A 24,800-nucleotide genomic window follows, 5' to 3' on the forward strand; every position below is an offset into this window, starting at 1 on the left:
ACAAAAATATTTTCCTACCCTTCTAAATTCAACAGCTCAAAAAGAGATTAAATTCAATAGCTCAAAACGAGATTAAATTCAACGCCTATTATTGTTGGGAATACATAGCAAAGACACCAACCTCGTCCCCAACTAAGGTATTTTTGTGGTATTTTCTAGGACGTAATGTACGTGGAGCCCGATTTATTAAGCGGTTAATTTTGGTTGCTTGACTTCGGTTTGCCAGACTTGCCGCACCGCTAATTGAAGCCAATTCGCAAGCAAACATTGTTAAATGTTTAACCACATTGGAGCAGTGCGAAGTTTGCCAGCTCTGATAACGGTATCGCGAAACAAATAACAAAAGGCTCGTTCAAACTAAAAACACAACGTGTTCACAACTACAACTGCAGCAGATAAGCTTCGCTTGAAATTACACAGTAGTAAGTGTAAGTGTAGTTGTAACGTGAGTACACAGGACAAAGAGATAGGTTATAATGTATTGCGACATAGAGATCCCTTCAATCAGATATTTTAATTGCGGGCTTAAATAAGCTCTTGTTTTGTTATTCTCGAACGCATAATAACCGGTTGGAACCTAACTTTCCACACGTGCTTACTCACACGCACACAAAGTCGCTCTTCTTCTTTATTCTTCGCCGTTTGTTGCCGTGTAAACAAACCGTGAAAAGCAATAACAACGTATTAAGTCACTTGATAAGCACAGTCCATTCCCAATCAGAAACGTGTTGTGGCCGCGCTGTTGTTCTCTTTCCCCCGCGCAACATGTTGCCAGACAGACTGATGTATATAAACGAATACAGCAATTTCTTATTAGATTCGTTATGTGTTGGGGGAAACCGGCAAACTGTTAAAGTATGCGTAAAAAAACACATGTTGCTCTAGCTGCGTATTTAGTATAATGATACCCTGGAATTGTAAAAACGAAAGGCATATTGGAGCTTTGCAACTCTACCTTGTAACCTGCAAAAGCAGTTATATTTATTTAAATATAATTTTTTGTAGATTTTAAATTGTTTTTTTCTTTTTGTTATAAATATTTGATATTTTATACCCTTTTTGTGATTTGGCTGTTTTATTTTTAGTGCAACTTTCAGCAAGATCTATTGCTTCAAGCAATTACTCAATAAACAAAGTCTTCGAATCGTTTGTCATTATCGGCCACTGGATCTTCGTCTCTAGTTTCACTTACTTGTCACCTTTCAAGCGATATGATCCCCTTCTGATAAACAACCATTCTTGCTTATTGGAGACACTCTTCACAGAATATATGAATTCCAATTGGAAATCAGACTGCCACGAATTCAAAATAGTATCTACATTAACTTTGAATATTTGATAAAAAGGGCTGATTAAGGTGAAGTTAAGATAAAGGTGGGGTTTGGTAACTAAGATTATTTTGCCGACCATATATTAAATGATATATATTAGATATATATATTAAATAATATATACCAAGTATATACTACTATTTAAAAGATTTTGTATCCATTTTCTTTACTCTAACCAGGAGAAACCCATTAAATATGTCTTCCGCAAACTGTTACTTGGCACTGGAGGATGGCACCGTGATGCCGGGCCACTCCTTTGGCCACGTTCCGGAATCGGAGTCCGTCGGAGTCTCCGGCGAAGTGGTGTTCCAAACGGGAATGGTCGGCTACACGGAGGCGTTGACCGATCGCTCGTACAGCGGCCAAATCCTGGTGCTCACCTACCCGCTGATCGGCAACTACGGGGTGCCGGCTCCCGACGAGGACGAGCACGGACTGCCGCTTCACTTCGAGTGGATGCAGGGCGTTGTCCAGGCCACCGCTTTAGTGGTGGGCGAGGTGGCCGACGAGGCGTGGCACTGGCGTTCCGCGAAGACGCTGCCCAGCTGGCTGGCGGAGCACAAGGTGCCCGGCATCAGTGGCATCGATACCCGAGCCCTGACCAAAAAACTGCGCGAGCAGGGAGTCTACTCGGCCGGATTGTCTACGGAAAGCCACCGACCGAGGAGGAGCTGGCCAAGTCCAGCTTCGCGGATCCGAACACCAGGAACTTGGCCAAGGAGTGCAGCGTGAAGGAGCGCCGAGTGTACGGGGATCCCAAGGGCAAGGGACCCCGGATCGCCATCCTCGATTGTGGACTGAAGCTGAACCAGCTGCGCTGCCTGCTGCAGCGTGGCGCCTCCGTGACTCTGCTCCCCTGGAGCGCCCGCCTCGAGGAGGAGCAGTTCGACGCCCTCTTCCTGTCCAACGGTCCCGGCAATCCCGAGAGCTGCGACGAGATCGTCCAACAGGTGGGTCACCTGATTAGTTCTTCGACGAAACCCTCTTTGTAACATTATCCTCTGGCTTAAAGGTACGCAAAGTGCTCGAGGAGGGAAGCAAACCCGTGTTTGGCATCTGCCTGGGTCACCAGCTGCTGGCGAAGGCCATCGGCTGCTCCACGTACAAGATGAAGTACGGCAATCGGGGCCACAACCTGCCCTGCCTGCACCGCGGAACGGGACGCTGCCTGATGACCTCGCAGAACCACGGATACGCCGTCGATCTGGAGCAGCTGCCCGCCGGCTGGTCGGAGCTGTTCGTGAACGCCAACGACGGCACCAACGAGGGCATTGTGCACGCGAGCAAGCCCTACTTCTCGGTTCAGTTCCATCCGGAGCACCATGCCGGTCCCCAGGACACGGAGTTCCTGTTCGACGTCTTTCTGGAGAGCATTTCGCGCAGGGATGCGACCATTCCGCAGCTGATCGAGCAGCGACTGCGTCCGACGAGGATCCACGCGGTGGAGGATCCCGCGCCAGTGAAGCCGCGCAAGGTGCTGATCCTCGGATCCGGCGGACTTTCCATCGGACAGGCGGGCGAATTTGACTACTCCGGATCGCAGGCCATCAAGGCGATGCGCGAGTCGAACATCCAGACGGTGCTGATCAATCCGAACATAGCCACCGTTCAGACCTCCAAGGGAATGGCGGATAAGTGCTACTTCCTCCCGCTGACGCCGCACTACGTGGAGCAGGTGATCAAGTCGGAGCGACCGAACGGAGTGCTCCTCACCTTCGGCGGCCAAACGGCGCTCAACTGCGGCGTGGAGCTGGAACGCGCCGGGGTCTTCGCCAAGTACAACGTGCGCATCCTGGGCACGCCCATCCAGTCGATCATCGAGACGGAGGACCGGAAGCTGTTCGCGGAGCGCGTGAACGAGATTGGGGAGCAGGTGGCGCCCTCGGAGGCGGTCTACTCCGTGGCGGAGGCCCTGGATGCGGCCAGTCGCCTTGGCTATCCGGTGATGGCCCGTGCCGCCTTCTCGCTGGGCGGCCTGGGCTCCGGCTTTGCCAACAACGAGCAGGAGCTGCAATCCCTGGCGCAGCAAGCGCTGGCCCACTCTAGCCAACTGATCGTGGACAAGTCGCTGAAGGGCTGGAAGGAGGTGGAGTACGAGGTGGTGCGCGACGCCTACGACAACTGCATCACCGTCTGCAACATGGAGAACTTCGATCCGCTGGGCATCCACACCGGCGAGAGCATCGTGGTGGCTCCCTCGCAGACCCTCTCCGACCGCGAGTACCAGATGCTGCGAAGCACCGCGCTGAAGGTGATCCGCCACTTCGGCGTCGTCGGCGAGTGCAACATCCAGTACGCCCTGTGTCCGCACTCGGAGCAGTACTACATCATCGAGGTGAACGCCCGGCTGTCGCGCAGCTCCGCCCTGGCCAGCAAGGCCACCGGCTACCCGCTGGCCTATGTGGCCGCCAAGCTGGCCCTCGGACTGCCGCTGCCGGACATCAAGAACTCGGTGACGGGGAACACGACGGCGTGCTTCGAGCCGTCGCTGGACTACTGCGTGGTGAAGATACCGCGCTGGGACCTGGCCAAGTTCGTGCGGGTGAGCAAGCACATCGGCAGCTCGATGAAGAGCGTCGGCGAGGTGATGGCCATCGGCCGGAACTTCGAGGAGGCCTTCCAGAAGGCGCTGCGCATGGTGGACAGCGATGTGCTGGGCTTCGATCCCGGCGTGGTCACCCTGGAGCAGGAGCAGCTGGCCGAGCAGCTGTCGGAGCCCACGGATCGGCGTCCGTTCGTCTTGGCCGCTGCGCTGAATTCGGGCATGTGCGTGGATGAGCTGCACCGGCTGACCAAGATCGATTGCTGGTTCCTGCACAAGCTGGCCAGGATCATCGAGCTGCACGCGCAGCTCACCAGCGTTGGCAGTCGCACGGGCGCGGACCTCCTGCTGCAGGCCAAGCAGTACGGGTTCTCGGACAAGCAGATAGCCAAGGCCACCAAGAGCACCGAGTTGGCGGTGCGCCACCAGCGGCAGGAGTTCGGCATTCGTCCGCACGTCAAGCAGATCGACACGGTGGCCGGCGAGTGGCCGGCCAGCACGAACTACCTGTACAACACGTACAACGGCAGCGAGCACGACGTGCAGTTCCCCGGCGGACACACCATCGTGGTGGGCTCGGGCGTCTACCGCATCGGCAGCTCCGTGGAGTTCGACTGGTGCGCCGTCGGCTGTCTGCGCGAGCTGAGGAAGCTGCAGCGGCCCACCATCATGATCAACTACAATCCGGAGACGGTGTCCACCGACTACGACATGTGCGACCGGCTCTACTTCGAGGAGATCAGCTTCGAGGTGGTCATGGACATCTACGAGATGGAGAACAGCGACGGCATCATCCTCTCGATGGGCGGCCAGCTGCCCAACAACATTGCCATGGATCTGCATCGCCAGCAGGCGAAGGTCCTGGGCACCTCGCCGGAATCGATCGATTGTGCGGAGAACAGGTTCAAGTTCTCGCGCATGCTGGACCGGAAGGGCATCCTGCAGCCGCGCTGGAAGGAGCTGACCAACCTGCAGTCGGCCATTGACTTCTGCGAGGAGGTCGGCTACCCCTGTTTGGTGAGGCCATCCTACGTGCTCTCCGGCGCCGCCATGAATGTGGCCTACTCGAACCAGGACCTGGAGACGTATCTGAATGCCGCCTCCGAGGTGAGTCGCGAGCACCCGGTGGTCATCTCGAAGTTCCTCACCGAGGCCAAGGAGATCGATGTGGACGCCGTGGCGGCAGACGGGAGGATCCTCTGCATGGCCGTTTCGGAGCACGTGGAGAACGCGGGCGTTCACTCGGGTGATGCCACGCTGGTCACCCCGCCGCAGGATCTCAACGCGGAGACGCTGGAGGCCATCAAGCGGATCACCTGCGACCTGGCCAGTGTCCTGGATGTCACGGGTCCCTTCAACATGCAACTCATCGCCAAGAACAACGAGCTCAAGGTGATCGAGTGCAATGTGCGCGTCTCGCGGTCCTTCCCCTTCGTCTCGAAGACCCTCGATCACGACTTCGTGGCCACCGCCACGAGGGCGATTGTTGGCCTGGACGTGGAGCCACTGGACGTGCTCCATGGCGTGGGCAAGGTGGGCGTCAAGGTGCCGCAGTTCAGCTTCTCCCGCCTGGCCGGTGCGGATGTCCAGCTGGGCGTCGAGATGGCCTCCACCGGGGAGGTGGCCTGCTTCGGGGACAACCGCTACGAGGCCTACCTGAAGGCCATGATGTCCACGGGCTTCCAGATACCCAAGAACGCCGTGCTCCTCTCCATCGGCAGCTTCAAGGTTTGTTTTGTTTTCTATTTGAATGTGAAGTGAAATGAGGAACTGATTTCTCAATTTGAATTGATTCTTTTGCAGCACAAAATGGAGCTACTGCCCTCCATTCGGGATCTGGCCAAGATGGGCTACAAGCTGTACGCCTCCATGGGCACTGGAGATTTTTACGCGGAACATGGCGTTGACGTGAGTACAGAGAGAACATCTCTTTTTAATACTTATGAATTTCCAAGTGCATTGCGTACTTTAAAAAACTCTTTAAAATTCGGATAATCGGATTTTTATAACTTCCAATTTAAACTCTATAATTCTTTTAACCTAAATGTTTACTTTAATTTATTGAAAGCATTTCGAATATCAATCAACTTGAAAGATCTTGCTTCTGTACAAAAGCAATAACTATAATTACGCTTTAAGTGCTCATTATTATTTATTATTGCTCACATATAACTTTAATCAGAATGGGCTGAAGATGTTTATCAACAAAATTGAGTAGATTTCATGTTTGTTTTCCCTGACTGGTTTTTTATTTAGTAAACATATTCAATGACTCGATTATCTTGGGGAAATTCAACGGAATTCCTTCATTACCAAATGACCAATCGGGAAGTATTAAGAAACTATATAAGATATTTATGAGCTTATAACTATAGCTATCTAGTAAATCCGTTCTTATCTCTTATCTGTAACCATATATCACTAATCTTCGGGGACTTACTTTATATTATATATTATATTATAATATTATATATTATATTATTATATTATATATTATATTATATATTATATTAATATATTATATATTATATTATATATTATATATGTAGTATTATCTTCAATTGAAAGCTCCTTTGAGCTTCTGCGTCTTGCGCTTCAAGATCTCTTTGAGTTCCTCCCTCTTGGCTTCCGAAGGAGCCACTTTTTGGACCAGCTGCTCTGTTCTACTGCTGAGGGCTTGCACCTTATCCGCATCCAAGTTGAGTCTCTGGAGGATTCCGTTCAGCGAGAGAAGGGTTTCCTCCTTGGTGGATTCCCCCGAGCTCGAATCCTTTTCCGTTTGTGGTTGTGCTTCAACTTCGCTTGGCTCTCCAGTGGCTGGCACTCTTTCGATCAAGGTGGCTTGGATAGCCTCCTCCTCCTCCAGGACTTCTATTTCCTCCGTTTCCGCTTGATGATGACCCCTCAAGATTCCATTTAGCTTTTGGTTTTTGAGCTGCGGCAAAGGATTTTTTCCGCTAAGGGAATCTGGCGAGTGAATCTGCGCCACATGCTCCTGAAACTTGATGGATTTCCTTCGCACTGGCGGCGTTTGCTCCTCCACTTGGGTGATCTCTCCGGTTCCACTTGGTTGGTGACTTCCGGACATGCCTTCCATTTGGCTGGCTGCCTGCTGGAGTTCCTGGACAAAGTGCTGGGATTGCTGAGAGCAACCCAAGTGCTGGTAGAGGCGACACAACCTCTGGCCCTGCTCCAGGTACAGCTGGGCATGTCCGCGGTTCCCGAAGCGAATGGCCTGGCCCAGCATGGCCAGCAGATGGTCGAGGAGCACCTCGAGGATGTTGCTCCTTCGCAGGATCTCCACGCCGTTGTTGAACTGCGGCTGGGAAGTGTTTCCTCCCTTGGCGATCTCCGAATTCGCGTGGGCCAGGAACAACTGAAGGTCCAGGGAGTCCATTGAGCCACGTCGCTGCTCCGCCTCCGTCAGCCGGAGCTGCTGGTTGGTGGCCTTCAGGAGCTGCGTCTTCCTGCGCAGCTTGCCCCTCGTTCGCTCCTGGTGCTGCGCCAATCCAAGGAGTCCCCGCGCATCGGTGATTCCCTCCTTCCGAGGAGGGTTTCCCCGCTCCTCTTGGTTCTCCTCCCTGCTGCTCTCCTGGGCGGGAAATCCCTGGCGGGGTCGCGAGAACTTCCCCCAGCCGTGCAGCTCCAGGTAATCCTGGCTGAAGAGGTTGTCCAGCAGCCGCTTGTACTCCAGCTTCGGATAGAAGTCCGGCGAGTGCTGGAGGCTCCTCAGCGCCTGGACGACATGCAGCAGCGGCTGCTCCGCGATGCCAGCCATAATGGTGCGCAGCTTCATCAGCGTGTCCTCCGGCACGTGCTCGAACAGATTCCGCCGCTCGATGAAGTAGTCGCTCAGGTGCTTCTCAGCCAAGCGGGCGTCGAAGGAGCGGATGAACCTGACCAGGCGCTCGCCGAGGAACTCCTCCGGCCAGTCGTTGCTGTGCCGTTCGCACTGCCAGAAGAGATGGGCCCGCAGCTGCTCGAGCAGAGCTCCCTGGGATTGGCCATCGGATGAACAGTCCACGAAGGTCCGGACCAGCAGCTTCATCAGCTGGAAGACCTTCAGCTGCATGGGCGTCAGGCAGTGGCGCTCGAGGAACTGCTCCGCCTGCGGGAAGACGATGCGCCACTCGAGCTCCCTGAAGGGGTTCCTCGAGTGCTTCGGCGCATAGCCCACCGGCACCAGGTGGAAGCCGAACGAGCGGATACGCTTCCGCATCTGCTCCGTGGGCCACTGGAACTGCTCGGCGGTGTGCAGATTGGTGACCATCGGACGAGCCCTCAGCCAGAACTCGAAGGCGCAGTCGGGCCAGGAGTGCGGCACATGGATGGCGGGCACCAGCTCCTCGCTGGCGGTGTAAACGCTGCATCCGCGATACGAACCGGCGGACAGTTGGGTCTGGGTGATGCCCAGTTCGGTGGCCAACTGCTGGCGAAGGAGCTCCCCGAAGTAGAGCATGAACTGCTGGGAGCTCAGGTAGCACTGCTGCAGTTGCTCCACGCGGCATTGCCGGAGGATTTGAACGGTTTCATAGCCAGCTGGAGGGTACTTCCGATCCAGATTCTGTTCATCCTCCTCCTCCTCTTCCTCGCTGCTGGAGGACGATGAGTCCTCGTCGTCGGTCTGCTCCAGCCAAGGTGGCAGGCAGTTGGCCAGCCGGCGGATGCAGCTCTCCGGCAGAACGTTCCGCTGCAAATCGAACTCCCGGGGAAACCGAAGCTCGTCCAGCGGACGTGGTGTGTTCAGCCTGGCCAAGTAGACGTAGTCGTAGTCCCCGGAACTGTAGCCCGAGGACGAGGATCGTGACGATGAGAAGGTGGAGAAGGCGGATGCTCCGGCGGAGGGATCCGAGTAGATGCACTCCTCATCGCTGCTCACCGGTGGAGCAGGTGAAGTACTGACCACCGGGAGAGGGGGCGTGGGATCGCGCAGCTTCAGTCGCACGTAGCCCATCCAGCGGGTGAGCTCCATCAGCTGGACGAACTCGGAGCGACACGGCGTGGTGGCGTAGTAGTCCGTCTCCAGGAGCACCTTGCACAGGGAGGCCACCGTGTCGTAGTTGGCGTCGTGGGGTCGCGCCACGTCCACGTTCTCGAACACCACGTACGTCACCGGCTTCTGCAGCGGCTGCGGAGCACTCTTCGAGGATCTGAAACGGAGAGTTAGGGGAAAGATTAAATTTTAGGAGGAAAGTTCCACAAAAAATAGAAATAATGGTGAGCAATTCAAAGGAGATTCATTTCATTTTTAAAAGAAACTAAATTTATGCAGGAAAATTCTACTATAAAATAGGAATAATGGTGAGCAATTCAAAGGATTTCATTCGATTTCATTTCATTGTTAAAAGCAACTAAATTTGAGGAGGAAAATTCCATAAAAAAAATAGGAATATAAGTTAGCAATTTAAAGGAGATTCATTTCATTTGTGAAAGAAGCTAAATTTGTGCAGGAAAATTCCACAAAAAAATAGGAATTAAAGTTAGCAATTTGAAAGTGTTTTATTTCTTTTTTAAAATCAACTAAATTTTTGCAGGAAAATTCTACTATAAAATAGAAATAATAGTAAGCAATATAAAGGATAGTTATTTCATTTTTAAAAGAAACTAAATTTGTGCAGGAAAATTTTGCTAAAAAAAATATAGGAATAATAGTTAGCAATTCGAACGAGTTTAATTTCTTTTTTAAAAGCAATGGTATTAAAAAATATTGTGAAATGAAATGAACAAAGAAAACAAGATTTTCAGCAAAGGAGAAAAAAATAGTATTAAATACTTTCTCAAACTTTAGAAAAAAAGTAAAACTAAAGCAAAAAAAATTTGAAAAAAAAATATAATATATTATATATTTTATATATAATATATGTATTGTATATATTATATATATTATATGTATAATATTATCAATGTTATATTATATAAATAGAAAAGAGTACAAAAAAGTACTCACTTAAAGAGCAAATTCCTGGCGACAGCCACATCGACGGCACTGCTCTGGAGCAGGCTGTGCTCGGCCAGCTTCTCGGCGGAGCAGCTGGCTCTCCTGGCCAGCGACTCGGCGTCCACCGCCGCCATTTCGCTCTCAAAGTGCCCGAAGAACTGGACGCCCAGGAGCAGCTGGTTGAGCAGGAAGGTGTGCAGCTCCCTCTCCAGCTGGAGGAGCGTTCGCTGCTCCACGGTCCGCTGCAGCTCCTCGCGCTGCTGCTCCAGTGTCCTGGCATACAGGGCGCTCACGCACTCGGTGGCCGTGCTGCCATTGCTGCCGCCCAGCAGGCGCAGCTGCAGGGCGAGATCTGGCCGCGATCGGCAGTTGGTCCCCGATCCCCGACGCCTCTGGACGGAACCACCGCCACCATTGCGACCCGAATTGGAACTCCTTTTGCGGCGTCGCTTGCGGGCATTGCGCTTCTGGAGCTTCTGGAGCTGGCGCAGACGCTTCTCCTCCTGGCGACGGCGCCGCTGCGAACGCTGGACGGGAATGGCCGCCTGCAGGGCGTTGGGCGTGGCAGTGGATCGATCCTGCGGATCGGATCGCGACCAGGAGCAGCCCATAGCTGCGGTTTCGATCGATAGTTCGCGACTGAATTGCGCTTCTCATATCTCGCCGCCTCGGTGGCCTCATAAAAGGTGCAATCTGCGATGGCAACTCACCCACTACCAATCTCACCAATCTCACCAATCACCAACCACCAATCAGCAATCACCAATCGGCGATCTACTAATGACACTTGCAATCTCTGCGATAAGATCTGGAACGTCTCTTCCGGCTGGCCACCACCTCCTCCTCTTCCTTCTGCTTTTGAATTTAGCACCTAGTTCCTGGTATTCTTATATATTATATTTCGATAGCAAACAGAATCAAATTCCACTTCACGGTGCTGCGAAAGCATTACGAAAAGTCAAGTGGGCTACCGAAATTAGGGAAACGATAAGATCTTTAATTGACTTCCGTAAATCAAGGGAGATATTAAATAAGTAAAAAGTAGATAAGTAAAAAAATATATCTGCTCAACGAAGATCTCTCAGGCTCTGGCTTCAGTTTGATTAAAAATTGTTCGTTTCTATATCAATGTTAATTACATTTGTTACTCTATAGATATTCTCACCTTGATTTAAGTTTAACAATTGTTTTAAATAAGAAGTTGAACCACTGTGCCATCTTTATGGCCTGTCGTTCTATTGTCTGCCGTCTGATGTTGACATGGAACATCCATAAATAGTGATATCTCTATGGAGTGTTCTGGGCAAACAACTGATTGAAGTTGATGGCAAAGGTAAAGGTAAAGGTGGCTTGCGGCCTTGAAGATGACTAACTGATAAGGCTCTTTACACATTGTTAAATCGTTGCATTCGCCAGAAAAACCCTTCGATACTTCCATTTGCAGGTGGAGTCCGTACAGTGGACGTTCGACAAGACGAAACCCGACGACATCAACGGCGAGCTGAGGCACTTGGCCGAGTTCCTGGCCAACAAGCAGTTCGATCTGGTCGTCAACCTTCCGATGAGCGGCGGAGGCGCCAGGCGGTGAGTGCCACTGTTTGTTGACTTCATTTACCATCGGCCACCAGTCACCAGCCACCAGATAAGTTAAGCCATTGGATCACTAAAGACCACATGGAGTGGCAACCTTAATCTGTGGCAATCTGAGCAGGCAGTCGCAACTTCAAGCGCAAATATTTGCATTCCAATTTCACTCGATCAGGGAAATCAACCTACACTTACGAGTATTTCGTTTGGGGCTCCACTCGATTAATTTTCTATAATTTACCAAATCAGCAGTTGGCAATCAGTTTTATACGCCCAAATAAATAAACACTTGTTCGATAGCCTAATAATATGTCACGGTTTCCCCCTTCATCGCATGACTTTATTATCCAGTGGATAGTATGTAATTTGCATTTGATAAAACCAAATTAATGCGATTAAAAGGGCAATGTGTAATTTGTAATATTCGTTTAAAACAAACTATATCTAATTGAAAGTTATTGGTGATTGCTTGAAAGTCTTTTATTTCATTTCATAATGCAATTTAAAGGTAATGCTGATAGTGAATAGTATAGAACTTCAACTTGATTAGACCTTCAATCAAAGGAATACTCTATGTAAAACAATCCCAAAGTATGTAAAGTGATCCAATCAGATGCTTAGTGTTACTTACTTTAACTGCAGGGTGTCCTCGTTCATGAAAGGATACAATTTCAAAGAATCTAAAGTGATCCAATCAGTTGCTTAGTGTTACTAATTCAATTTTATTACTTACTTTAACTGCAGGGTATCCTCCTTCGTATAAGGAATATATGAAACAATGCCAAAGTATCTGAAGTTATTCAAATCAGTTGCTTATTAATACTACTTATTAAATTAAATTACTAATTTAATAACACTTTAACCGCAGGGTGTCCTCGTTCATGACCCATGGCTACCGCACCCGCCGCCTGGCGGTGGACTACTCGATCCCGCTGGTGACCGACGTGAAGTGCACCAAGCTGCTGGTGGAGTCGATGCGGATGACCGGCGGCAAGCCGGCGATGAAGACGCACACGGACTGCATGACCTCGCGGCGGATCGTGAAGCTGCCCGGGTTCATCGACGTGCACGTCCACCTCCGCGAGCCGGGGGCCACGCACAAGGAGGACTTCTCGAGCGGCACGGCAGCCGCGTTGGCCGGCGGCGTGACCCTCGTGTGTGCGATGCCCAACACGAATCCCTCGATCGTCGACCGGGAGACGTTCGCCCAGTTCCAGGAGCTGGCCAAGGCGGGCTCCCGCTGCGACTACGCCCTGTACGTGGGCGCCTCCGATGGGAACTGGGCGCAGGTCCACGAGCTGGCCAGCCAGGCGTGCGGCCTGAAGATGTACCTCAACGACACCTTCGGCACTCTGCGGCTGAGCGACATGACCGCCTGGCAGAGGCACCTCGCCCACTGGCCAAAAAGAGCACCCATTGTCTGCCATGCGGAGAAGCAGAGCACGGCGGCCGTGATCCTGATGGCCCACCTCCTGGACCGCCCCGTTCACATCTGCCATGTGGCGCGCAAGGAGGAGATCCAGTTGATCCGCGGCGCCAAGGAGAAGGGCATCAAGGTGACCTGCGAGGTGTGTCCGCACCACCTCTTCCTCAGCACCAAGGATGTGGAGCGGCTGGGCGCGGGAATGTCCGAGGTGCGGCCACTGCTCTGCTCGCCGGAGGATCAGGAGGCGCTCTGGGAGAACATGGACTACATCGATGTGTTCGCCACCGACCATGCGCCGCACACGCTGGCCGAGAAGCGCTCGGAGCGACCGCCGCCCGGATTCCCCGGCGTGGAGACCATCCTGCCCCTGCTCCTCCAGGCCGTGCACGAGGGCCGGCTCACGCTGGAGGACATCAAGCGGAAGTTCCATCGCAATCCGCGCAGCATCTTCAACCTGCCCGAGCAGGCGCACACCTACGTGGAGGTCGATCTCGACGAGGAGTGGACCATAGCGGGCAGCGAGATGAAGAGCAAGTCCGGCTGGACGCCGTTCGAGGGCACCAAGGTGAAGGGTCGCGTCCACCGCGTGGTCCTCCGCGGCGAGGTGGCCTTCATCGATGGTCAGGTCCTGGTGCAGCCGGGTTTCGGCCAGAACGTGCGCTCCAAGCCGAAGCAGCTGCCCTCGGAGGCGGCCCAGGATCTGCTGCCCAGCGACAGCGATGCCAACGACACCTTTGCCCGTCTGCTCCACACGGAAGGTGCCGCTGGTCAGGGAGTACCATCATCCGGCGCCTCCACTAAAGTGCACTTTGTCGACGGAGCCAACATCCTGCGTCCCATCTCGCCATCGCCACGCGTTCGCCTCGATTCCAGCAGCAACACCACCTTGCGGGAGTACCTGCAGCGCGCCTCGAGCCCCAATCCCGTGGCCCACTCGCTGGTGGGCAAGCACATCCTGGCCGTGGACATGTTCAGCAAGGAGCAGCTGAACGACATCTTCAACCTGGCCCAGCTGCTCAAGTCGCGCGTCACGAAGGACCGGCCGGTGGACGAGCTGCTGCGCGGCAAGATCATGGCCAGCGTCTTCTACGAGGTGAGCACGCGGACGCAGTGCAGCTTCGCGGCGGCCATGCTGCGTCTGGGCGGCAGGGTGATCAGCATGGACCAGATCACCTCGTCGGTGAAGAAGGGCGAGACGCTCGAGGACAGCATCAAGGTGATGGCCAGCTATGCGGACGTCATGGTGCTCCGCCATCCCACGCCAGGAGCTGTTTCGGTAAGTAGATGAACTAACACATCCTGGAACTGATTGGTGATCCATTTCCATTGCTTTTCCCCCACCAGAAAGCCGCTTTGTTCTCCCGGAAACCGCTGATCAATGCCGGCGATGGCGTTGGGGAGCATCCCACGCAGGCGCTGCTCGACATCTTCACCATTCGCGAGGAGATCGGCACGGTCAACGGGCTGACCATCACCCTGGTGGGCGACCTGAAGAACGGACGCACCGTCCACTCGCTGGCCCGCCTCCTCACCCTCTACAACGTGACCCTGCAGTACGTGGCGCCCGAGAGCCTCCAGATGCCCCGCGAGATCGTCCAGTTCGTCCACCAGCGCGGCATCAAGCAGTGCTTCGCCGGCCGCCTGGAGGAGCTGCTCCCCGGCACCGATGTCCTCTACATGACCCGCATCCAGAGGGAGCGGTTCGACAGCGAGGAGGAGTACAAAAAGGTGAGCTTGCCTCAGAGGAGCAGAGCAGAGCAGAGGCTATTACTTTTGTAATCGGAATCGCACTGAAAATTTACCGAAATTCACTAATTCTAAGGCCATAACTTTTCTAATTTTAATCTGATTTTTAAGTAGCATACCTCTAAATGTTTATATATTAATTCTTTAACCAACTGCATCGTTAGAAAACTTTTTTTTTTTTTTTTTATTTATTCTTTTTAATTTTTATGATGTAACCCCTTTCCAAATTTCCAAAACATGGGTTTGCCAAAAATTGACCGAAATTCATTATTTTTAAGGCCATAACTTTTCTAATTGTCATCCGATTTTTAAGTGTCATACCTCTAAAGCTTTGTATTTTAATTCTCTATCGAACTGCATCATTAGTTATTTTTTTGAATTTTTTTGGTCCACTGTTTATCACTTTTTCTTATTTGTTTCAGTGCTGTGGCCAACTGGTGGTGACGCCCGAGCTGATGACGCTGGCCAAGAAGCGCTCGATTGTGCTGCACCCGCTGCCGCGTCTGGACGAGATCAGCCGGGAGTTCGACTCGGACCCGAGGGCTGCCTACTTCCGGCAGGCGGAGTACGGCATGTACATCCGGATGGCGCTGCTCGCAATGGTTGTGGGCGGTCGCAATACGGCGCTCTAGACGAACTTCATCCGGAATACCTGCTATCTGACTCTCTTACACTTTTATTTTTGTACACTACCTTTTTTTACTACACATACACATATGCTGCAGCATATGAATAAATGGTTCCATTTGATAAATCTGTATGTGTTTCGATGGGAAGCGGATTACTTACTTAAAGCCCCAACAATCTATTCGATTGAATGCAATTTAAGAGGACTTAATAGGCGGACTTGCTTCGTTTCTTTTTACAAATGCTTCCATCTCCCTTAAAACAGCTTGATCTTGATTCCTTTATAATACATGTGTGTGTATATTAGTTATAGTATTTTATAATATTTAAACAAGCAAAAAAAAGTTCATTATGATAGGGTGTGGTGATGGAAATCCTTAGGCTAAGTCTCAGTCTCAAACGTTCACAAAAAACATCACGTGCACTTCCGATGGTTGGTTAATATATATATATATATATATATATTTCCTCGAAGCTAGTACCGCTCCACCACGACGGTGGTGTCCTTGACCTTGTCCAAGGTCAGAGTGCTCTCGGCGAACGCGGCGTTCAAGTTGCCAGCCAACTGCGGCTGATCCTGCGAAACACTGGTCATCGCCACATTGGTGGCGGCGTTGCTCTTCCGGTTGGAGTTGCTTTGGGGAAAGAAATGGAAAATGTTATTGATGTGATAAGTAAATGATTAATTAAAATAGTCTTTAATATTTTTAATATATCAATAATATATCATATATCATATCAGTGTAAATCATTTACCATCTGCACACTTTCTCACCGATTAGAACTGGGCTTTAAGGCCATTTGGACTCACCTTCTCTGCTTGCGGCAAGCCACCATCGAAACGAGCACGGCCAAGATGATGATGGCCGCCAGAAGTCCGGATAATCCGGCCACCATGGTCATCATGCCGTGGGGTTCTCCGTCGGAAGTCACCTTGGTAACTGCAAAGGCGAGAGAAAGCAGCAGGTGAGTTGAGTGATTTGTGATTTGTTGTGGTTTGTGATCGCTGGTTGCTGGTTGCTCATTGAATGATTGAATGATTGACGCTGACGTGCAGCTCCAATTTGGCAGGTGTGAAATGTAAATCGGCCCAAGGTCAACTGTAAAGTTAAGCAAAGCTAAAGCTGAAGCAAACTTTGAAAATATTCAACTAAATAGTGGGCTTTTTATCTTTACTGCACTGAACGGCCTTAAGTGGGTTATCGAGTTTAGAAAGTAAACATTTATTAATTTATGTTGATAATTGGAAAAGTAGTTTTTAAAACCCTACATTTAAAACGAAAATTTGCATTATTCCTGTAGGTTTCTATTATTTATATATATTGTTATTTTTTAATTATTTTGTAAAACCTTAAGTGGGTTATCGAGTTTAGAAAGTAAACATTTATTATTTTATGTTGATAATTGGAAAAGTATAATGCTCTTTTTAAAACCATACATTTAAAACGAATTTTGCATTATTCTTTTAGGTTTCTATTATTCATATATATTGTTTTTTTTTATTATTTTGTAAGATTTATTTCTGTTTTTTATTGATTGTCGACGACTGGCGTTGAACTTCAACTTGACGACAATCTGATCGAAATCCGATCGGATCCGATTGAAAATGCGTGGAGCGACGGCAGCAGGTTTGCATATTTAACTGGCAAAGCCGACGCCGACGCCAACGCACTTCCGTGCTTTCTAAACCGGAAGAGGGGGAATCCCCCACCCCCTCCTTACCCCCCTCCTTCCATCCACACACACACACACAATTACTCACTTGAGTCCTCGACAACGAATCGCTTCGTGTTGGGTCCGGATTGCATGTAGCCCCCAAGCTCCATTTTCAGGTCCATGTTCTGGAACGAGACAAATGAATTAATTTATTTAACATTTAGGAATTAATTGTACTTAATTGTGAATATTTTTCAAACATCATCAAGTTATTTTGTGAAGTGTAAGAGGAAAAGCAAGAGGAGGCCGTGAAACATCTGTGTAAATGCAGTTAGCTAACTGCATCGATCAAACACTAATTAATCTAACGAAGTACAGTGGAACTTTGATGGAACAACAGTTAAGAATATATATAAATTATCATATATATATATATATTACCCTAAATAGGGTTTACCAATTCATTGCAATTTAAGTAGTAAAATAGGCTTCAATGCAAGTTGAAAGTTACTTTTAAGCTTTACAATAGATCTTTAAATTCCCCTTATAATCCTAGGTTTTAAAATCTAAAATAATGCCAGATCGAAAGCTATAGAATGTCGACCGTACTGCCCCAGTTGCAGCAACCGCAGACGACGCATGCGCAGCGGCAGATCGAAAAAAAAAAGAAAGAAAAAATAGCAGGGAGCACGCTCGACTTCACCGCCTTGTCATCCAAATTGTTGTTGGCCAATCTCGCCTCTGCTGCCGTCGCTGCCTCGGCTACCGCTTCTGCCTCTCTGCCAGCGCCGCAGTCGGCGTCGCTGCCCGCGTGCTTATTAATTGGCTGAGGCGCTGCTAAGCGATGTCGCTTATCAGCAGAGGGCAATAATTCGGCCCGCGTTGAGATGTCAGTGATTTATTTGGCCATAATTACTTTGATTTTATTGTTTACAGACAATTTTCGGCGGCAGAGCGCTCAAAAGCAGTATTCCTTAGCTAATTGGAAGTGACAATTCGGTAACTAGCTGGCGAAACAGTGGGACTTCCTTAGACACTCCTTAATACATACATTTTTCAGAAAAAAAAACAAACAATCACTTGTATCATTTTCTCTAAAAATATTTAAAGAACTAATTTATATTTATAACGTTGCAAATCTGAAGATTGTTTTGTGTCGAGAGTAGTCGGCAGTTTTACTGTAGTTGTTGATAAAAACAACCATCAACCATTAAAAGCTGTGCAAACACTAAATAAATTTAAAAACTAGTTTCCCTTTTAAAAAATCCATCTCAACAAAAAGCGGAAGCACATAGATATATTTTTGTATATATTTAAATGGACGATTTGTGATAGAAAACTCGTTAGCTGTAATCGCTTCGAAGGTAATCAATATTAATATTTATATACGAAAACTCATTAAAATTACCCAAGGGAATAAGTAATATGACTTAAAGGGGAACGACTGTCACTCGAAATATCTTGAAATTGGGCACAAAACTTTAGCCGACACGTTTGGCAATTAGTCGTGGGTTGTTTCCACCGAGAACCCCTAAAAAATCGTGTCGAAGCACAAGTCAAGAACCTATTCGAAAGTAAGATAACAATAAAAACCCTTTTTTTGTGCCATTAGTACCTGATAAATGCGGGAACATCTTCAGTTTTCACCGATTATTTCGGGGTTTTCGTTTCAAACTAGCCAAAAGGGAGATTGATTCATGATCGGAATTTTAAGAGCCGTCTGATTAGCACAGAATATTTGTTTTTTATTGGGTCTCCACATGATTTGCATGCGAAACGAATAACTATCAAAAACTAAATTATACAAAGCAAGCTAAAATGCAAAAAATACACCGAACGAATTCGCTTGAATAAGAAACTAAGCAATGAAAATGCTAAAAATGTTTTACATGTTCAATATTTTATATACTACGTCACCCATTAGAGTTCCTATTATTTTAGTTACTTTGCAAATTGCATCAATCAAATATTAACTAAATTAATTAAATTATCGTGTTATTTTTTTCCGTGTTCAAATATATTCAGATAGTGATTTCGTGGGATTGGCCGGAAGGAATGGACTGTGGAAAGCGGGATTGCATGCAAAATCGGTGGAGAAATGCGAGCACGACTTTCAGCTAGTTTGATATGTACATAAAAATTCTACGATCGAATATATAATATATGTAGAGTCGCATCTTCTGTAGTTGTTTTTGCCAGCGCGCCATAAATAATTTAATTAATTTAATCATTTGTGGTGGCAACAATTTGCGATTTAATGGCACAAATTACGGTCCACGAATATAGCAATAGCACGGTGGCGGAGTTTTCGCATTTAAATTTGGCAATCACTGGCAATTTTCGCATTAAACAAATTACAATTCTGGGCCTTTTTGCTCTGGGCACTGTCACTAAATTGGCACTAATCAATTGGTTACCAATAATGATGATTTGTCGAGCGGAAACCCTAAGAGCAAGCAACTTGAGTTTGGAGCGTCCGTTGTCGATTGTTAATGATATTAGGTAAGAACCACCACTCACTTACAAAAAATATCACGCCAAGGTATCGGTTGCTGATTTCTGGCCAAAGTGGTCGGTCGATTCGTATTTGGAAACTATATTTCCGAATTTGTATTGTGTTTAACTCTGAACTAACGCCGCCGACACTCGATGTTCGACTAATGCGCTCTACGTAAAGCCCAAACGTAACTTTCGATTGCGCCAAAAGCGGTGACTGCGACTGCGACGTCGGCAGCGACGGCGGCGGCGGCGACTGCGCAGTCGAATGATCGCCGAGGAAGGGGACTTAACCCCCTGCAGGCTTAAAACTTTATTTTGGTCGAAAACCCGCCACTTAGTTAGTGAAACAAAAAAAAGGCTTGTTTCCAATTTGAAACAATAAATTACTCCTCTTAATAGAAATGTATTCAATGAGTTTCAACTGTTTTAAAATATGATTTAGTACCTGCCAACATTTTATTACTCATACGCAGTGTTGTCCCCCAATAGGTTCCTCCCATAATATTTTTTGAAATTATCACTTGTTGCATAAACCACAGTAAAATACAAAAATATATAAATACAATAAAGGTATTCCTTTATTATAAATGCTGTCAATTTATTTTATTTAAATGTTTATTTAAATGCTGTCAAAAGCGCTTCAAAAGTCTATCACTCATACGCACCGTTGACTCAACGGTCTTAATTTAATTACCATTCATTAAAACGGATCGATTTTATTGTTAAGAGATAAACACGGACTCTATTAGCTAGAAGATCTACTGACTTGATGAACTAGAGCTTAGAACAATCATTATTCAAAAAACAGTAACCACTTGAGATGATTTTCAGATATCAATCACGATCAAGAGGGTTAAATCGCAGGAGACGGACGGGATCTCTGTCAAGTTGAGCTGGGTCTACTTACTCCATAACGCCGCAACGAAAATGATCTTACATCTAATTGAAATGTAGCGAACGCACTGGCAACTGAAATTGTAGCCAAACGAAAGCGATGCCGGCGGCTCAATGCCAGCGATCAGCGAGTCAGTCAGTCATTTGCTGATAGAGCGGGCTTTGCAGTAGATCAAGGTGGGGGAAGATCACCCCCCTTCCCCCTTCCCCCTTCCCCTCCTCCGGGAACATGATTTATCGATTTGCCGATAGTGGATAGTGGATAGCTGATAACCAGCATAGAACACGACCCCCGCGAGACACGAGAAAAGAATTTGTGGTACATGGCGCCTCGGAGCGTCACTCAACCGCATGTAAGGGTGCACACAGCACCGGTCAAGACACTAGGTCTCAAGAGCCATCTTTCAATAACTTTTTACGTATAAATAAGAACTCAAAATATATTATTTTTGTATTAGATTTACTTTGACCTAAGTTTTTACAAGTTAAGATTCTTTAAAAAGGATGTAACTAAAACCAGTCAGTGTGCTTTTCAACAGCTGTTTGTTTAAATATCAAAATAAATGCAAAAAAAACTAAATGAAAGGTTGTACTCTTCGTACTAGAAACATAAAATATAAACAACTTAAAACACCTTTGTTCAATCAACTCCTAAGTTATTATATAATTCTATCCCCAACTGTTTGTGTGTCAGCACACCTCCGGCCACGCCCATTTAGACAACAAGTGGGCGACAAGTGTTTTCGCAATGACGCAAATGTACAGACCGACAGACTGTTTTCTGTTTTCTCCCGCAAATTGGCAATCCAAAGTCGCTTCCATCCCGGTTTTTTTGGTCGGAAAAGGGGAGATTCTTTCAGTTTGGATCCGCCAGCAGTTGAATCATAGATACTATATTTCACTAGCCTGAATACTTCTTAGGCTACAAAGAACTTTTAAACACAATAAAGCACTCACATCGCTTACAGTTTCCACAAGTATAATGCTTTAAAATTAACTCTAGATAAGGCTATAATAAGAAAATCATTATAATAATCTTTTGATTTTTATATTTTATAGCAATGACTAAGACTATTTGTGGGGCAATAACATATATTTATTGATTAAGCCTTTAGGTGCAGTCATGTTTTTTGTTTAAGATAAGATTCCAAATGTTTAAGAGACAACTAATCGGAGCTGCTAACAGTGTATTTAATCAGGCAATCAGGATATCTTACAAGTTGCATTGTCATTCACAAGGGGTTTTCCCAGTTCAGCCAGAACTTTAAAATATATAGAATAGGCGGTTTTGGGCTTTCCAATCGCTGACACTTCGGGCAACTTGTTCACTTTTCGGCAACTCATCTCCGGTGCGTGGCACGTAGTGGGGAGTACACAGTGAAAAACAATTTAAATAAGTTAAATACTATTTGTTATCTATGAGGCCTAGACTTTACAAATATTTGCATATTTTTAATAAAAACTTTCCAAGAAAAATGTCTTATATTTTATATCTTATATCTCAAATGTTTTTTATTCTTTTCATTTTCCTTCTGTTTTTCAAATATTTGCATATTTTTTAATAAAAACTTTCCATGAAAATTATCTTTTATTTTATATCTTATATCTCACATGTTTTTTATTTAAACTTTGGTCTTATTCTCTTCATTTTCCCTCTGTTTTTAAGTTCATGTGTACTCTATTTTTGTTTAAACAAAAGCGTGCGGTTAAGCAATCCATACGTTTTTTGACTTCCAAAAATCATGACAATATGAAATGATAGTGACGTCGGGGGCGGCAAACAAATCGCTATAAATAAGTGGCAATCGCTGGCCAAATTCTAGACGAGCATTTTGGCCGATCGGCCGGGATCGGGTATATGCATAATAGTCAATAGTCAATCAGTGGGCCCAGACAGCCGGCCACTCGGCATTATCTCCTTCCTACTCCGGTGATTGGCCCAGATAGGGCGTTTTGTTTACGGCCCTCCGGTGCGGCGGCTTTCGCCTTCAAGAAATTGCCCTCCCCCTTTGTTGTTGCCACATGAATTTGCGTTTCAGCAAAGGTAAAAATTATACAACAAATAAAGAAATGGAAAACAATAGGCGATATGGAAATAGAAATAGAAAACATTTGTTGTCGTGCGCTCCTCCACTTGTTGTTTATCAACAATTACAACGGCGCTCGTAAAAATCAAACGCGAAGTTGGGAAAATATTTGCCATTTGCTGTGGAGCTGTGGTGACCAATTGACAGCTGCAATTGGCCGCTAATGGCGAAAAGCGGTTTGTTTGGCCAGCAAAAACAGTTGACGGATCTGCAAGGGCTTCTTACGTGGCGAAATTTCCGGGGAAAAACAGCTCACAAAACTTTTATTCAACTTACTTGTGGATGTTTTTGAAATGCCTCATAAAAGAGTATATAATATATTTTTTTAAATTCCTTTTTAATTAAGATTTCTTGTTGTGTTTGCTTCGACTGTCTTGAACTTCAAATGAAAACATTTCGGCGAACAAAAACGTAAATAGACTGCTTTGCTTGGCAAACAGTGGAAATTCCCACCAGGTATGTTGTTATATTCTGCAAATTGTCTAGCAAAACCTTAAGACGACGTCATTTTGGCGCCATTCTCCCGAGTGTCTCACAGTTTTTATCGAATTCCTTGTAAAAATAATACACATATTATGGCGCACTTAAGGTTCCCATCATAAATACCGATCTCTCAGTTGAATCCAATTGTTTCCTGTTCTGGGCTCTCTCGCCAGATCGGATCTCTCGGAACGTAATGGATATATACTCGAATAATATGTCGGATCTGGCGATTGGAATTGAAGCTCCAACAGGCCGTTGACTGATGTTTGCAATTTTTTTTTTTAATTAGATTCCGTTGTTGGGGATACGTTGTTTTAAAGGCGATTTAGAGATTGTCAGGCGACCAAAATAAAACCGAAACGTAAACCGAAATCAACAAAAACAAAAACACAAAAACCGAAAATGAAAATGAAAATTTGTCGCACTTTTAATTTGAGTCAACAATCAGCGCACTGTGTCGACTCTTTTGTTTGTTTTGTCTTTGCGCAATTAATGACACAACAATTTACAAGCGATTTTCAGTGCAACACGACGATCCAAATTATTTACGGCCCAATGCGAATTTAATGTTAATTTATTTGCGAGAGCCTTGTTGTTTGTTTCATTTGTTTTTAAGGTGTTGCGACGTCAGAGGCATTTGCCCCAATGAAATCCGCCGCAGAGCTTTCCCGTTCTACTATACCGTTCGTTCTACTGTTCTACCGATCGGTGGATATATATCTTTAAATACATATATCTCCTTCTTATTCTTATTCTTGATCTTAAAAATAAACGAGAGCGTGTGTAGAGATCGTCGTCGTTGTCGGTCGGTCGGTCGGTCGGTCGGAAAAAGGCGGAAAATACCTCTCATCCCACGGCCCCAAATGGAATGGAAATGGAAATGGAAGTTAAGCGATATTAACTTAACTCACTCCCCTAATTTATGCACGTGCAAAATTCGTGACGAAATTGGCGAATTCCTAATTGCAGATTGCGAAATTCCCGCTCGGGCCAAACAATTTATGCAAATTCTGAACGGTTACAACTGTTACAACATTTCTGGAGCGTCATCGTTACGAACTGTCTGCTTTTACACTCGAAAAAAAGCGATGTAACAATGTTTTATTGGAAATGAAGTAGATTTGTTCCCTTGATAAATATTAAACCTTTTTTAAAAATAAAACGCTTTTTCATTTTATATATTGATTTGCAATAGACGAAATAATTATAAAGTTATTGGTAATTTATTATAATAACCCAACACAGTTGAAAATAAATCTGAATTGTTTAAGAAACATTAGATATATTTGGGGGATTTCTATTTTGTACATTGTTTTAATCAAAGGGGGTTTGTTTTTATTGCAAAAAAACTTAAATAATTATTAGTTTCTTTAGAGGTATAAGCACATATTTTCGCGCAGTGTAGCTGCCAATTGACGCAAGCGGCAACGCGCAACAATAGCGGTAAGAGCAACAATAACAACTGCCGGCAGCAACAATTACTTGTGATAACAGCCACATTAATTTTATTGTCAAAAAGCATCCACCCCCTCAATCGGCGTCCCTTCACCCGCACCCCCTTATATGCATATATATATCTATATCTATATATATGTACATATTCCCCGCCGATCGCGCTTAGCCATATAAATTGCCGTTGCGGCTGATAAATTACACTAATCGCCGGCGGTGCCGACGTTTGAGCTTTGTTTGCCCGACGCCCCCCTGCCACGCCCCCTCCTTGGGCACGACACGATCTGGCGTAGCAGCTTCCGATCCGCGTCTATATGCTATAGAAATCGGCGAATAAAGGAAGCGCCGCGAAAGCCCGCGGGGAGCAAAGATCTGCGGGGAAAGTGAAAGTGCTCGGCGGCAGTCACTCTTTTGATTTATTACGCAATTTCATTCCAATCCGTTTTTTTTTTTTTAGATTTACCTGATGCAGTAACTCATTAAACGCTTAATTGCTTAATTTAGTGAGGGAAAACATTGCCCAGTACTTTAT

The 24,800-nt window shown here is 46.9% G+C and overlaps 3 protein-coding genes across 6 annotated transcripts; 1 reads left to right on the plus strand and 2 right to left on the minus strand.

Annotated features, from left to right (window-relative positions):
* The first annotated feature begins 165 nt into the window (after positions 1 to 165).
* LOC108097923 (CAD protein) lies at positions 166 to 15,324 on the plus strand. The gene is given in 9 exon segments (XM_017200471.2): positions 166 to 422; positions 1,511 to 1,953; positions 1,956 to 2,281; positions 2,344 to 5,601; positions 5,677 to 5,781; positions 11,256 to 11,395; positions 12,267 to 14,100; positions 14,169 to 14,552; positions 14,993 to 15,324. Coding segments are annotated over 8 exon segments (6,684 nt in total). The 5' UTR covers positions 166 to 422; positions 1,511 to 1,526; the 3' UTR covers positions 15,203 to 15,324.
* On the minus strand, positions 5,904 to 11,245 carry LOC108097924. The gene is made up of 2 exons (XM_017200476.1): positions 9,821 to 11,245; positions 5,904 to 9,023 (listed from the first exon to the last, which is right to left on the minus strand). Exons 1-2 carry the CDS (start codon positions 10,420 to 10,422, stop codon positions 6,431 to 6,433), a joined length of 3,195 nt encoding a protein of 1,064 aa, XP_017055965.1. The 5' UTR covers positions 10,423 to 11,245; the 3' UTR covers positions 5,904 to 6,430.
* A 145-nt stretch (positions 15,325 to 15,469) lies between the features above and the next one.
* Positions 15,470 to 23,462, minus strand: LOC108098152. Of its 4 annotated transcripts, XM_017200882.2 has the most exons (5): positions 22,940 to 23,462; positions 22,610 to 22,885; positions 16,960 to 17,038; positions 16,009 to 16,138; positions 15,470 to 15,832 (listed from the first exon to the last, which is right to left on the minus strand). In XM_017200882.2, exons 3-5 carry the CDS (start codon positions 17,033 to 17,035, stop codon positions 15,673 to 15,675), a joined length of 366 nt encoding a protein of 121 aa, XP_017056371.1. In that variant the 5' UTR covers positions 17,036 to 17,038; positions 22,610 to 22,885; positions 22,940 to 23,462; the 3' UTR covers positions 15,470 to 15,672. The 4 variants fall into 4 exon arrangements, with proteins under 4 accessions (XP_017056371.1, XP_017056370.1, XP_017056368.1 ...); XM_017200881.2 differs by lacking the exon at positions 22,610 to 22,885; XM_017200879.2 differs by lacking the exons at positions 22,610 to 22,885; positions 22,940 to 23,462 and adding an exon at positions 19,378 to 19,498.
* Positions 23,463 to 24,800: the final 1,338 nt, after the last annotated feature.

This window comes from Drosophila ficusphila, unplaced genomic scaffold, assembly GCF_018152265.1.
Source record: "Drosophila ficusphila isolate 14025-0441.05 unplaced genomic scaffold, ASM1815226v1 contig_197, whole genome shotgun sequence".
Classification (NCBI taxonomy): Eukaryota; Metazoa; Arthropoda; class Insecta; order Diptera; family Drosophilidae; genus Drosophila; species Drosophila ficusphila.